This window comes from Nomia melanderi, chromosome 8, assembly GCF_051020985.1.
Source record: "Nomia melanderi isolate GNS246 chromosome 8, iyNomMela1, whole genome shotgun sequence".
Lineage (NCBI taxonomy): Eukaryota > Metazoa > Arthropoda > Insecta > Hymenoptera > Halictidae > Nomia > Nomia melanderi.
The window spans coordinates 3,116,264-3,131,827 of NC_135006.1; the positions used below are offsets into that span (position 1 = coordinate 3,116,264).

General features: G+C 35.0%; 1 protein-coding gene across 2 annotated transcripts in view; it reads left to right on the forward strand.

The window, feature by feature from the left end:
* The window catches only part of LOC116426561 (uncharacterized), a 53,249-nt gene that overhangs the window by 26,536 nt on the left and 11,149 nt on the right, over nt 1–15,564 (forward strand). For both annotated transcript variants that reach the window (XM_031975665.2, XM_031975666.2), the window contains exon 2: nt 8,141–8,201. In XM_031975665.2, the coding sequence (XP_031831525.2) occupies nt 8,141–8,201 (61 nt within the window). The remainder of the gene's footprint in view (nt 1–8,140; nt 8,202–15,564) is intronic.

Here is a 15,564-nt window from a genome sequence, read left to right on the forward strand (position 1 = left end):
TTGTTTCTATATTCTAGGAAACTACGTGTTCGTCTATATAAATCGCGAAAATTATAACTTCAAAAACAGACTATTGCAATGCGTATTCGCATAATTGCACGAATCAAAATCGACTTAAACTAATACTAAATAAGTAATTAAAAATGCAATATCCATCGAATTGACGGGTTCCGTAAATCTAGCGTTAAATTCGATTGATTGTTCATGTAACACGTAAATGATTAAAATTGATATCCTGCTTGCTCTACGCTGTCGGATTTTACATTTATCAGCAAGACTTACCGTATTAAACACGTTCACGTCGACGACTATGTGTGCATTAGATAAACGCACACCTTGTCACATACAACTACACATAGGTCACGCCGAATCTTTTTAGTTTTATACTTTGCTTGGTTTTACACGAATGTTATTATTATCTTAATTGTAAATAGCACGCTTTGAGTGGCACTCGTGTGGAAATGCTGTAACTTTAGATTAAACGAATGCGGGATGCATAAGTAGAAACCACGGGAATTTGTGGAAAACTACGCCGAGGAGCAAAACAAAAAAAACTAAAGCGCAACGTTCGTGAACGAGACAATAGGAAACTCAATTAGTTGCTTGATGGACCTTTTGGAGAACAGATGTTTGTTGCATTGTTCAGATTCAATGTTTCGTGTTGTTCAGACTTTCGAGAAACAAACAAGCATATATTTTTTATTCTCATTACAACGTATTGTATTTCTATATTTTGTTTTATATATTTTTCCTACATAAATCTTTTGATTTGACACGTTAAACAAAGAAAATATGGATTTTGTTATTACACACTCACCAACTCATGCACACTGAAAACCACCGTTCCTACAGTATCAATATAAAATATGATAAGTAATTTTCTTCTGGTTTCGAAATACATCATAATATTGGGTTGATGCAAAAGATTTGGCGTTTTTTTTTTATAAGAAATAAAAAGAAGATTTTTTCAGAAATTGACTTAATGTATATAATTCCATTGGTTGCTATTACCCTTCCCATCTTTATGTAAGCTTATTTAGTCCATCCTTGTAAACGTGTTGTAATTTCGAGGAGAGAAATGAATCTAGTGATATTTTTACTTGCTCCAAAAAACGTCAAAATTTTTGTATCACTAGTATTCATCCCTTGTCCTTGTGCACCTTTAATTTTTCATTGTTTCTTTTGTTAAACTATTTGAAATAAATATGCATTTCTAAAATTTCTATCTACTAGCTTTTATTTCTAATATTTTTTCTTTTGTACTGACAGACTTTATCTACGCGCGATTTTCATTCGCGTAAAACAAATCCACGCGGAATAGATTTTCGCGTAAATCAAGGGTCAGGTATATATGGTATAATACATGTGGAGATAAAAAAAACCTGATATTTTTATTCAGTCGAAGTGTTTTCTAATATGATTTATGTATGTTACACTCACGTTACATTGCGCAATAAAATATTATTCGACTGACAGAGTACAGTGAACGTTTCAATATTTATAATTCGCGAATGTTTTATTCAAAACATTTCCTTGTCCCTCCATCACACTTCCTGTTATTTTAGATATAATATACTCTCTATGTAACACTATTCTTAATAACAATAATAATACAATTGTATAAAAATCTGCAATAGCTTAACATTTTTCTGCATGGCGTACATTTGTTACAATCAAAATGTTTCATTTAAATAAAAAAATTGTTACACTAGAGATTTTTTTTATTTCTACGATAACGTACGGACGAAAATATATCCATAACAATTTTTACAGGCCCAATGAAAAAAATCATGATACTATGGGTTAAATTTTGATTACAGGTTTCCCTATTATTGTACTACGACAAATAAGGAAAAATTATTATAACAAACCATTTCAAAAAATACTCTACGTGTTACATTGTGAAATAGAATAAATCGTTCTAAAATTACTCGACCAAATGTTTTTTAATGGTTACAATAATGCTTGCCCGCGGAATAAATAACTACTTTTCAGTGAAATTCGTTTACATGAATATATTAACAATTTCCTTTTCATTGGCAGTAAATCATTTTTTGCCTAAATCACCGTTCATTTTTGTAAATGCATCGTTTCGACTTTGTGGTGGAGCACGGAATGAGTGCGAATTGGGAAGCGTACCATTACTGCAATCACCGAGTGCAGCCCAACGTCACTAATTTGAATCGGGACCAGTGTAATGAAGAGGATGACTCGATGAAATTCCTAGCCTCACTAATGATCAGTTTCTTAAATCATTCCGCACGAACGAGAACAATTTCCTACGGCAAGTAGGGCACGTATCGTCACGGAATCCACCAGTGATCGACATTCAAATCTTCAGCAACGAAAAAGGGAGTAACGGTGATCGACATTCAAATTTTTCGTGTAGACAGATGAATCGCTGATAATCTCCGAACAATTTTTTACAGTCCGTACTTCACTTTTCATCTTGTTCTGTCCGCAGTATACTCGAACTATTGTGCTGATGTGAAGTACCTAACAAAACTAAAATTCCAATTTATCTGTATTGTGTGTTGGAATGTATAGTCTTCATAAGAAAATATGCAAGAGAAAACAATAATATTTAAGTGAACAAACAATCAAAAACATGCTATTTTTCAAGATATTATTTAAGCAAATGGTGTTTTTGCAAAAAAGATCGCAGTATCGAATTTGTAATTAAAAAATACTAATCGTTTCCGAGATATTCATCGAAATAGGTTTAGCAGTCCCACCTTTGAGGGCTGTTCTCACCCCTTTAACGTGGACGATTGCCGATAAAAAATATACGGGTGAAATATTTTCATGAAAACTACATTGTACTGAAATTTCATTTTCATTACTTCAAATTTCAATTTCATCAAACGGTGATTTACACTTCGGTATGTTCCTTTGTAAATAGAGAATTTGAATAAACCAAATAAATCTGTCGCGTATTTTTAATCTTTAATATATTAAAATTTATATAATTTAAAACACATATTCTGTTCGAGCTTCTATATTAAATAAACCGACAATGTCTTTTAAATATTTTTCGAAAGTACCAGAAATCCAATCATTTGCAATTAAGAAATGAACAAGTAGAATTCACAATGACGATACGAGGCAGGAATATCGGCGGACTATTCCATGAAACTTCTCTGTAAACTTTCGAGCTGTTGACTCCAAAACAGAATTATTTAACCTTCTCCCTTTACCCTTCCCCTTGCTTGAGCTAGTTCGACATTACGCCGTTTTAGTTCTTTTTCTCGTCAATATCGGTTTTTCTGTGAACGAGTCCGGTTTTAACACAAACCTAACTTTTCTACTTAAATTCAATTTGCGATAGGAATTTTGATGAGAACTATTTGTTACATGAAGATCAAACAATTGAAACGAATATTTTAATTATGCAACAATAAACCGTGAAAAATTTTAAAAGTAGTTGTACATGTCAGGCCGAGATAAAAATCAGCATTACAAATGTGGCCATTTCCACGATCGTCTCTGAGGGATCTTTTTGCCTAACCTTTGTACTTCTCATCGTTCACTACTTCACTGGTAAATTTCACTTTAAAAAATAAATAAATGAAACAATTAGCTCACTGATTGGATTCGAACCTACTGTCTTCCAAGGACGTTTGGTAATATGTCCCACGAATTAAACAGGCAATCAATTATTTTATTAATATCGCGCTGATTCATTTAATAAGTAATGTTCGTCAAATTTTAGTCTTTAGAACAAATTTTTGAATGGAGAGTATACATGAAAATGTTCACGTATACATAGAAAAAAGTTAGAGAATTTTCGAACGCACATCTAGTATAAGTCAGTCATTTCATGATAGATTAAAGGATGGAAATTCGGACACATTCATTATCGAGGGAACGTACGCACGTGTCTGACATTCAATTCCTATTCCAGTGCATTGTAGCATAGATGAATATTTTTCGCAATCTGTCAAGAGCTAGCGTTGTACATTCAACGCGAGGCAGATTTGTTAATCAAATTACTCGTAATAAATGGTGAATGAAAATAAAGTTTTAACTGCGAGTGATAAATAAATTTCCCGTTTAAACGTGATTTGTTTTCTTATAAGTTTAAGTGTAATTTTAAGACAGTTTCAAGACGTATGGTGTGTAAAATTTAGTTTTAAGTTTTCTATAAGTGATTCTATTCCTTTGGATTAATGGAGATTTATAATAAAAAAAATTGCCGCAAAACTAATTTCGACCTTTTTCAAAACTATTTTTTCAAAGATAGATTTTATAGGTCAATCGTTTTATTGTACCGTATTCTACTCCTCGAGAAGATGAAAAGTAGAAAAGGATTTGTAGAACAATGTTTTCTAAATATGGTGCAATAAAAGTCTCGTGAAATTTGAATGAGAAAGAAATTGGATTACGATAAAAAATGACGACAATTTTGGGTAAATCACATGTTACATAATTACTACAAAGAAGTCGAGTCATTTACTTTATACACTTATTTACGTCCGATTTCCATTCATATTTTCATTTTATGCGATGGATCACAATAGTTTTTAACTAAAATCGTGCAATTCACTGTTTTCTCGAATAAAAATTCTATTTACTGTTCGTTATCTATGATCGTTTTTGACCGCCAATCGTTCACAGTTGCCAATCAGCTAAAATTCGGTGAAGATTTGCGCAGATCACAATGCACCGTTCGATGGACAAAATTAGAGGAACTAATTTGTTCCTCGACAAAAAAGAATTCCACAAACGTGTTTGGAAATAAATGGTAAAGTATGAGATTGCGGTAAAAAGAAAAACAAACAGTATCAAACATGTCAAATCGCATCAGTCGGGGCTACTTCAGGATGAAAGATTTATGACATGGACATGGAGTTTGGAGTTGGGAGAAAATTAGGAAACACATTGTTTTGGATGTTCTTGACTACCACATGACATTCAAGTCCTGTATCATACACTATGAGGTATTTACCTTACAAATCCGATAAAAACATTTGCAGAATAAAATCGTTTGTATAAAAAGAATTTAGTAGAATTTGGTGCTGTTTCTGGTATCGCTGAAAAGAGCAGAGCCCAATACAGAACAAAACGTGATTTCTATTACCTACAACTATGACAGTTACTGAAATTTCTATTTGGTATAACTAAAAATTGCTTTAGCTACCACAACTGCCGATAATAATACTTTCCAATAATACCAAAAAAACCCTAAATGCCACTAAATAAGTCCCAAAATGATTAAAATCCATCCCGATGGAAAGGGCGCGTGGCGCACTACGAGGGTCATTACAGTAAATCAAAATTGAACTCTACTAAACTTGTTTTCGAAATTTGGGGTAAAAATAAGAAATGTTATATAACGTATAATTAAGAAAATATTTACGATATATATATGAAATTTGGTAATATTCGTGTTAATAATTGGAAAATATGAAAAGAAAATCATACGATATTATATATACTTTTCTCTGCGTTCGAGACGCAAATATTCTATAATGCGGCAGCCAGATTTTGCTGTTCCAGTATTCTGGAAAATGTTCGTGTCATAAAACGAGAAAGTTTTGGGCGACAGCGACAAGCACTTACGACGATGTGGACCCGCGCATGGGCCCAACGCGTCGAGAGTTTTCGCCATTGCGAAATTTTTCGGCCTTGCCGCCCTCGCCAAGCCCGCCCTTACTTCAGAATTCGAGGTCGAAGGTGAGGGAAGAATCTAATGAAAATTCGAAATTCTTTGGCTTCTTCCTCCCACTCCACTTTCACGCTCTCTCCAAAGACATTTTAGAAGGAAATAAGCCTCTCTGCATAGGTTTTTCAAAATTTGATTAAAACTTCCGCGTTTTCTTTCGTTCATTTAACCTTGTATCAATTCCTATATTGTCCGATTAATCAATTATTCAATTTTTGTCTTTTCTTCTGTTCCTGTTTCTACTAAGAAAAATTTATCATCCAACTTGTAACGAGTGGTTACGATAGCAATAAGAATATACAAAGTATCGGTACATGAATGCTATAGTATTCATTTTCATTGTGATGCAAAATGACACGAATGCTATAACATTGAAATTTATAAGCCACATTGTCATGAATTTAATTCTATATAGCCTTAACTTTTCGAAATTATTATGCACTTTAACCCTTGGAGTACGACATTTACATTTTTCCTACATTTGCTGCTTATTAAAATTTGTACTGACCGCAAACGTGTTAAGAGAGCATAAGAACACCAATGACAGACGATTCTTACATTTTTTCACGAATTTCGACATCCGAATATTTGACCAAGACCTTCAAATGAACTCACGTGTTCGACCACATGTTTGGACAGGAAACATTTTCGAAATATTGGATATTTCGACAAGAATACACGGGTCACAATTTGTTGACAGTTCCGCGAAATAACGGGCTTCGAATTTCCGTCTAATATGTGGGTGCACATCAGTACGATACGGAAGTTGCAGTCGTTTCGTTAACGATCGCGAAGTGTTACGCAACACATTGATTGTACAGGTTGTTTCAAAAAGTCATGCCACGATTATCACAGTGTGATTCTACACCATTCATTTGGCGGAAAACAATATAAGCATGTGCTCGCAAAATTTGTCCTGATCTTGGAAAATGTTTTAAAAATTTGTTATTGTTGTATTATGCTGTACTGAAAGGAACCATGAGTTGAAAATGAATAGTCTGCTTGCAAATCGCTGTTGAATTTCTCATGGGAGAGTAAAGGAACGCGATATTTAGTGTCCTTTTCTTTCACACCACGGGTCACTAGACTCGACACCAAAGGACTTCGTCCTCAGTCAACTTGCGTCACATTCTGTCACTTTGTACCATAACAGAATGCAGTCATTGTACTCGCTATCCTAACTAATCAATATTTGTGTGAACCTAAAGAATTTAACAAAATTAAAAATCAAATATCTCCTAAATTAATCATTTTTTAACATACATAGCATGTTATAATCGTTGCGTTAAGCATTTTCTATAGATAATAAGGAATCACATCGAACAATGTACAGGAAAATATATAATTCCATTTTAAAAAAATGAAGATGACCTTAAAATCTTCAGAATTCCTCCACTTATGAAAAGTTAATACTGCTACACTATAGCTCTTAGTACGTTAAACAACTTGTATTAATAAGATCTTTTTACGTCTTCAGAAACAACGGGAATAATAATATTCTAATGAAATACCCTATGTAGTCACATTTAATAAATAATCAACCAGTCGAAACGAACGTTTTCGTTTAATTTCCTGTGATCTGGTATTTATTTAACCTGTTAACTGTGGATTAACACGTGAAGTATAATGCTAGGTCACTTCTGTAAATTTGTTTCCGCTTGTTATCTATATTACGGTACTTTTTTGGCGATAAGTAAACTTGAAATACTTCCAGTCCATTAAGGGTTAAACGATCGCAGTCAATAAATTGGAAGGTGTGCTGGGTCTTAAAAACGTACTGTCCACAGACAATGTCTGTTCGCATGTCCAACGAACTGAACGGACAAGTGCGGCAGGAGAACACGACCACTCGCGGTGAACATTGACGACTCGGTTTCGATCACTTTTGTTATTGACTGATTCGCGTAAACGAAAGTCGCGAATGAAACAGAATACGACAAAATCAAATACACATCTCACCCGAAATTACCTTATAATATTCATACCCGATACTTACATTATGTTATTGTTTATTTTCTTCTATATCTATTTAAAAATATTATTTGACTTACTGAGCGCAGTTGCTAACAGTACTGTCAAGTACAATGTATAGAAATGAGTTTCATTTAGATATCTTAGACTGGTATTAGTGGGACTAGTTTTTCCGTAGTTGCGATATACACGCTTTTACTTCACAAGTAAGACGACTGAATACTGATGTAGGTATTCACCTTTATAGTTAGTTATATATACAGGGAAAAGTTGTTCGAAATATTGATTTCATATCCAAAAATTATGTAAATTGTAAAGCAGGTAGTTTCTTTTAGAATTTCATCGAAATTCGATCGAAATCTGCAACAAATCGATGATAAGGATCAAAACATTAAATCGAATTTCATTTAATGAAATTGTGCATAATGTCTAATTAGAAATAAAGTGAACCGTTCTCTAAAGAGATCGTTCGTTGAATCATTCGTTGGTATTTTTCTGTTTCAGTCGTTTGCGGCGTCGGTGTGGATGTAGCCTATCATCGACATCTGATGGGATTATACGTTACGTGAGGATAAAATACGTACAAAATACTGAATACTTCTATTCAATACATAAAACTATCTATGAATACTCTGACAGTTTGCATTTTATCATTTTATGGAATGTTAAATACTTTTACAATATGTATTTAAGAATTTATCAACTGTCGAATATAACAGTATCTCATTCATATATTTTTTTTTGATAAAAATGAAATCAGTTGCATTTACGATATTACAACCGAATAAGAAGTAACGCACTTTCTGAAACACAGTTCAATAAACAAGTTAATAAAGCAATATTTATAAGCGTATTTTGTGGCTCAGTAAATGTATAAAAATATATTATTAATAGTATTACATAATTTATTCATCTACAATCTATACTGTAACAAATAAATACATGAATGGTTAAGAGTATTCTAAATGTATTTAAGTAGCAGGTATAAAATTTTAATGCATTTAGTATTTATTTCATTAACTGATCAGAAAGTATTTATGTATTTCTTATTCATGGTAGTATTGAATAAGAGTATTCTATAATTTAAGCGCAAAATAAATTACAAATTAGTAAAATATTTATGATCTGAATACTTTTTGAAATGCTTTTTGCCCATCACCGTTTACAACCAATTATCGGGATCCAGGGAAACGACTTTAAATTCACACGACGAGATTTGCTCATGCAAGATTTAGTTCTCGAAAAAATCAAGTGAAAAAATGTCTTCAAGTGGGGGGTATCCCCAATATCTGCAGAAACTGTCCTCGACGGCAATTATGATTCGAATTTACTTCCAGATTCCGATTGAATTATTACCTACCGGAATATTCCGGAATCCGAGACCCCAGAAGGGCTTGTGACCGCAGATTCTAGTTATTTATAAACACTATTCTCCGTTAATTATAAAACACTATGTACTTATTCAGCCTTCTACACTTTTAAGTTTCCCTTTACAATAACAATAGCATAAATCGAAAGTGATGCTTTTGAAACAATACGTTTGCCGCCAGCATTTGTCCCAGTAGTAGTCTTCATCATTACAATTTCTTGTTAACACGTTGAATGCCATGGGGGTCACCGGTGACCCACGACCAAGTCGAATTACTATAGTTCGCTCAATTAAACAACGATTATATGAAAACATTTATATATTATAAATAATACTACGTAATATGATGGCATTCAGCTAGATGAACGTGTAATAGTAATAATGCAATTCGATTAAATAATTTAATATTATATTTTTTCCATTCTGTGTATTTTCCTCTATGAAATCGTGCGGCTCAACGTGTTAAATGCAGCGTGTCGCCTTCACGAGAAACAAATGAGATTATAAAAAACATCTCTTCGAAACGCTTGTGAGAACAATCTACGTTTCGTTACACAAAATATTGATCGTCACGAATATGTGATGTTGGTAGCGGACGTGCTGATATTCATACGGGCTTCAGCTTTTTAAAATGCATACTGTAAACATTGATAATGAACCTCGGAATAATTACCATTCGAAATAACGAAGGAAAAGAAGAAATTATACAGTAATTCCTTTTACTCAATATCTCGTTCGATTATATTTCAGGTTGCGACGGTCGTATGCATGCAAAACACTCATTTCCATAGATACGGGCACAGTGCGATCTGCAACGGTACGCAACCCCAGATCGAAAAAATTTGCAATTTGTGGAACGCGCGTCAATAAGCATTAACTTAGAGTCACACTCGCTGTTGACTTCTGTCCGATTTGTCTGCGTTGCTTGGTACATGAACTAGCACGATTTACGAAGCGGTTTGGTAACGAAGTTTATTCCATCAAAGGGGTCTCGGTTCTGCTGATGCACGTTCCGAAATTAATATTAGCTCGCGTATGAGCGACCGATCGTCACTGACCGGTGTAACGAACACCCGAGTCTAGCGAGCCAACCCTTATCGATCAGTATTATGCACAAGTAACTACAGTGAGCCGGACAATTGTTGGATTCCGGATTGAGGAATTTAAACGCAACTTGTTAGAGAGGCTCGAAGGTTTTTATTCGTAAGCGGTAAGTTCCGCACGCAAGTACGAACTACAGAGAACTGACTCACTGGTTAAAAATGGTAATATATATACTACTGGAAATGGTCGGCATAAGGGTAGAGTGCAAAAGGGGCAAGATGAGTAATCGGGTACGGGAAGCTAGCTGGTTAGGAATTTGGAATCTATGAGTCAGGATGTTTTTCGCAGGATGATTTGTCGTGTTTGTCGCGGGGCGATACAATATCTAAGGTATCGGTAGGTTAGTCATGCAACACCTCCCCCCTTGTAGTCCAAAAATTATAATTTTTGGAGGAGGATCTTAATGATCTAGAATTATTAATTTAACTAATAATGCGATTTAAGAAAAGATATTGTAACTTACAATTAAATATTGGAGCCTACTCTAATTATGCAGAATCTTATATATATAAGCTTAAATTACATATTATAATGATGAATGCGTTAACATGATATTACATATAAATGTACTGAGGTAGTTTGATGATGAGGGATAAATGTGTTAATATAATATGATATTACATATATAAGTGTACAAATTTGATAACGAAAAGTTGACATGGACTGTCGTTACTAGCAATTGATGGTTACGAATAATTGTACGGGTTCTGTGATTACAAAGGGGTTGAACTTTTCCGCGTTCGTGGTCCAACCTTGGGTCGTAGATTGTATGAGTTGGTTCTGGATTGAGGCTGGTCAGTGGTCCTCTCCTCGCTGATGTTAGTAGGCGTTGTTTGTTCTTCGGAACATTGTACCCCTCCACGCCTTTCAAACAGGACCATGTCATTGGAATGGTCCCTGTGTTCGCTATGATTGCTTGCATCGAAGTTACAGTGAACAAAATTTTTAATTATTGGTGGCACAATTTCCCCTGTTCTGGGGCTCCTGGTGAAGCAGCAGAGGCGCTTGAGCAAGTTCCAACAGCCAAGCCAGCGACAGCAATTTCCAACGAGGATGAGGATTAGAATGGCAGCTACTACTCCTAGTGTTATCGTGTACCAACTAGTGTGGGTAACGATAAATGGCTCCTTCAGACGATGAGTTAGTAGTCCGTCGAGTTCACTGAGTTTTTTGCTGTTGAACTTTAATTCGTTTAAATCGATATTTGTAAGTTTTATAGGTTTCAAGGGTGCTGCCGCTTTATGGTGTAAATAATCTGTTGCTAGAATACAGCAGTCGTCTTCAGTTAAGTTGATTCGAGGAACGTAATGACTGATGTTTTTATTTACATAGCTTGTGGGTTCCAACGAATATATCATGGTATACCCCTTACAACCACTGTGTAACTGTATCAAACCAGTTTGTTTTAGAACAATGTCTTCCATGTGATAGTTAAAGACTCATGATTTGGAATGGCTTTGGCAAAACAAAATTTTGTCAGATCGTCTTGTGCAGTAAGGATGAATCTATTCCCGTTCTCGGTGAGTGGTAATGGCCCTACAATATCTATGGCTAATTTCTCAAAAGGCTTTTCAGCTGTTGTAGTTATTTCCATAGGTTGCTTAATAGGCTTAAAATTTGTTTTGTTCATTTGACATGAGTGACACGACTGAATATACTTCCTTATGTCTGATTTTATAGATGGCCAAAAATATTGCTCCTTAATTCTTGCATAAGTTTTATTGAAGCCGTAGTGTCCCGCTAGTTTACTATCATGATTTTCTTTTAGGATCTTTTGTATTTCCTCTGGTGTTCGCGGATTAATTCTTTCAGATGGGAACAATCGGATTTCATTGTTAGGAAATATGAATTTTAGCATTTCACATAGTTGATCTAATTTGATATTACTATATTTCTTATGATTGGGAGGAATGAGAATGAATTTCTGAGTTTTTATTAACGATTTCAATTTCAAGAGGCACTCAAATATATTTTTATACTCTAGTCTATCAAAAGGTGAGTTCAGAGGATATAGAAAATAGAAAGTTTGCTTTTTATTTTGAACTTTAGACAATCCATTTAGTTCTGGTTTGAGATTTTCTATGCTAAATTTCGACTGTACGTAGTTTAAGTATTGATTGTTCTCATGAAGATCTTGGGACCAAAATACTGCTATAGGATCAGTAAGTGATGCTAGGGTTCCTCCTTCGAATTCATAAGATATAGGATTTTGATTCGTGTAATGATATTTGATAAAGTCGTTGTAGGATGGAACTTGTTGTGTACTTATATTTATCGAATTTTGAGTGACGAGTCGAGATAGAGCGTCTGCGTTTGAGTTGGAGGTGCCTGGTTTGTGTTTTATCGTATACTGGTATTCTTCTAATCTAAGCCGCCATCTGACTAATTTTGACGATGGATTTTTACAATTGAAAAGCCACTGGAGTGGACGATGATCGGTATAGATGATGAATTCTCTGCCGAATAAATAAGGTCGAAAGTGTTCTACGGAGTTGACAATTGCTAGTAGTTCCTTTTCTGTAGTCGAATAATTACGTTCCGAATTATTTAAAGTTCGTGAATAATAAGCGATTGGAAGATCTTGACCGTTGTTAATTTGAGAAAGTACCGCGCCTATACCGACGTTGGATGCATCTGTGGCAAGGATGAATTGTTTTGAAAAATCGGGGTATTGCAAGATCGGTTTACTGATTAGTTTTTCTTTTAAAGTTTCGACCGATTTTTCCTGTTCTTCACTCCAGACAAATGGCACGTCCTTTTTGAGTAACTGAGTTAGGGGTTTTGCTAACGTAGCGAAATTTGAAATAAATTTTCTATAGTACCCTATCATACCCAAGAACATTTTAACTTCTTTTTGGTTGCGCAGTTTTGAGATCTTTTGCAGGCTGTCTACTTTCTTTGGGTTCGGCTGTACACCCTTGTCGGAAATTAAGTGACCTAAATATTCGCATGACTTTTTTAAAAAATCGCATTTACTTGGTTGTAATTTTAAGTTATTTTCTCGAAGTCTAAGAAATACGTTTTTCAACTTGCGATTATGATCATCTAAGTTAGATCCATAGATGACAAAATCATCTATATATACGAAGCATTGTGTACTATTTAAACCCGTTAGAACGTTGTTCATGACCCTTTGAAAGTGGGCCGGGGCATTCTTAAGACCAAAGGGCATTCGAGTAAACTCATAATGCCCATTTGGCGTTGAAAACGCTGTTTTTTGACTATCTCTAGGATCTATTGGAATCTGATGAAATCCATTTGATAGATCTAGAATGCTAAAATACTGTGCGTGTCCTAGTTGATCAAGAATGTCCTCGATGTTTGGTAGTGGGTAGGCGTCGCCTATCGTTTTTTCATTGAGCTTTCGATAATCTATTACTATTCGCCACCTTTTTCCTCCGGCTGAATCTGGTTTTTTGGGGACAACCCAGAGTGGGCTGGACCAAGGACTGGTAGATGGTTTAATGATGCCATGATCTAACATTTTCTCAATCTGCTTGTCTACCTCGTTCTTATGGATTTGAGGGTACCGGTAAAGTTTTGCATGTATAGGTATTTCATTGGTTGTGGGAATCGTGTGAGGGTCTACTGTCGCTCGACTTAATAGGTCCGTCGGTAAATGGAATATGTCATGAAATTTAGTGCAGATTTCCTTGATGGATTGGGCCTCTTCCGCATTTAGGTGATCCAGTCGTAAATTCTCATTTAATGCTCGTAATCTGGTTTCAGTGAAATTTGATTCTTGATTTGCGGCTAAACTATAAATAAAGGAATGACTGGGAATTGGCTCGATAAAAAATTTAGGCATATCGATCACTTGTGATTTACAAGAAGTGTTAATTATTGTTGTCAAGGCAGTACCATCATCGCGTACCCGAACAATCGAATGAGGTATCAGGAGAGAGTCGTCGTTATTTAATTTGCGCGCAGTTATCGTCCCCGTTTGTAGTTGCTGGGGGTTTAATATCCTTATTGGAATTACCGTTTCGGTTCGAGCATTAATTCTAATTATATCAATGGATTTCTGAAGAGTGTTTTGACATAAGGGTATAGGAAGTGGTATATTTCTTAGCGACATGGTCATTTTTAAGTAATCAATTGCTGCTTTGTGAGTTTTTAGGAAGTCGTGACCTACCAAGCCATCGAAAGGGATGTTATTGGGGGAATCAATTACTTGGAATTTTCCACTAATTTTCCTGCCCTTAATGTTTAAAGAAAGTTCGGTTTCTCCCAGAGTTTGAATAGAAACGTTTGGCGCGATCCCGTTTAATATAGTAGAATTATCGTTATTAACATCATATCTAGATATACTGTGTGCTTTGATTAGAGAAATGGCAGCACCCGTGTCAACAAGAAATTTTAGGAGTTTATCGGGGCTGTTAGAATTGTCTGATTCGAAGAGTATGGCTAATTGGTCGTTATTAGGTAGGAACGAACTCGAAGAATTTATCGTGTACTCATGAGATTGAATTCTGTCGTCGCTTCTTCCACCAAATTCGGGGGTTTCGGTGGATAATATGCCTGACGAAAATTTCCAGTTTGAGAGTTTCCTGACACGGTATTATGTAACTCGGTCGTATTCGGTATATCTATATTGGAAGTGAGTGGGTTTTGTTGTTGATACCTAACATCTCGCGAGTGATTATTAAGAGAATTTGGATTCTGTTGGTAAGTACGAAAATTGCTAGAATTTGGTTGGTTTCGATATGTGTAGGAATTATTAGGATTTGGTCGATGAAGATCCAAGTTATTAGAATTTGGATATTGTCGGTTTGTTTGAAAATTGTTAGGATTTGACTGGCGAGGAGATCCATTATTTTGTCTTGAATTGTTATATTCCCGCTTTCTACATTCTTCTATACTGTGGCCGAAATTTTTGCAATACCTACACTGTTTCATACTACTGGACGCGTTGTTCCGGTTCGATTGAGTGAAGTTGATCGTTTTACTAGGGTGTGGTTTTTGTCTCCCTAAATAGCAGTCGTTAGTATTGTGATTTGATTTATTACAAATTCTACAACGTTGAAAGTTATCGTATCTCATGCGTAACGCTTTCTCTTCTGCCAAAGCTGCCGTAAAAGCACTATTAATATTGGGGAAGTCGCGGTATCTCAACATTTGAGATATTTGTGGGTGAGAATGATACACGAAACGATTGAGAGTCATTTCATTTACCATCGCTACTCGTCCTGCTAATGTGTTAACCTCACAGTCTGTTGAATGAATAGTTCCTAAAATTCTCGATTGAAGTTCCTCTAACTTTTGGTAAAATTGGGAAACGTTCTCGTTACGGCTTTGTTGAATTGAGTTCAACTCCTCCATAAGTTGTTCTAGAGATTTCTTATCTTGGTATAGATTTAACAATAGTTCAGAAATTTCTTCCCACGTAGTGAGATTACAGTGTATGTCAATCTGATCTCGGGCTTTACCCTCGATCTTATTTTTTACAAATAAT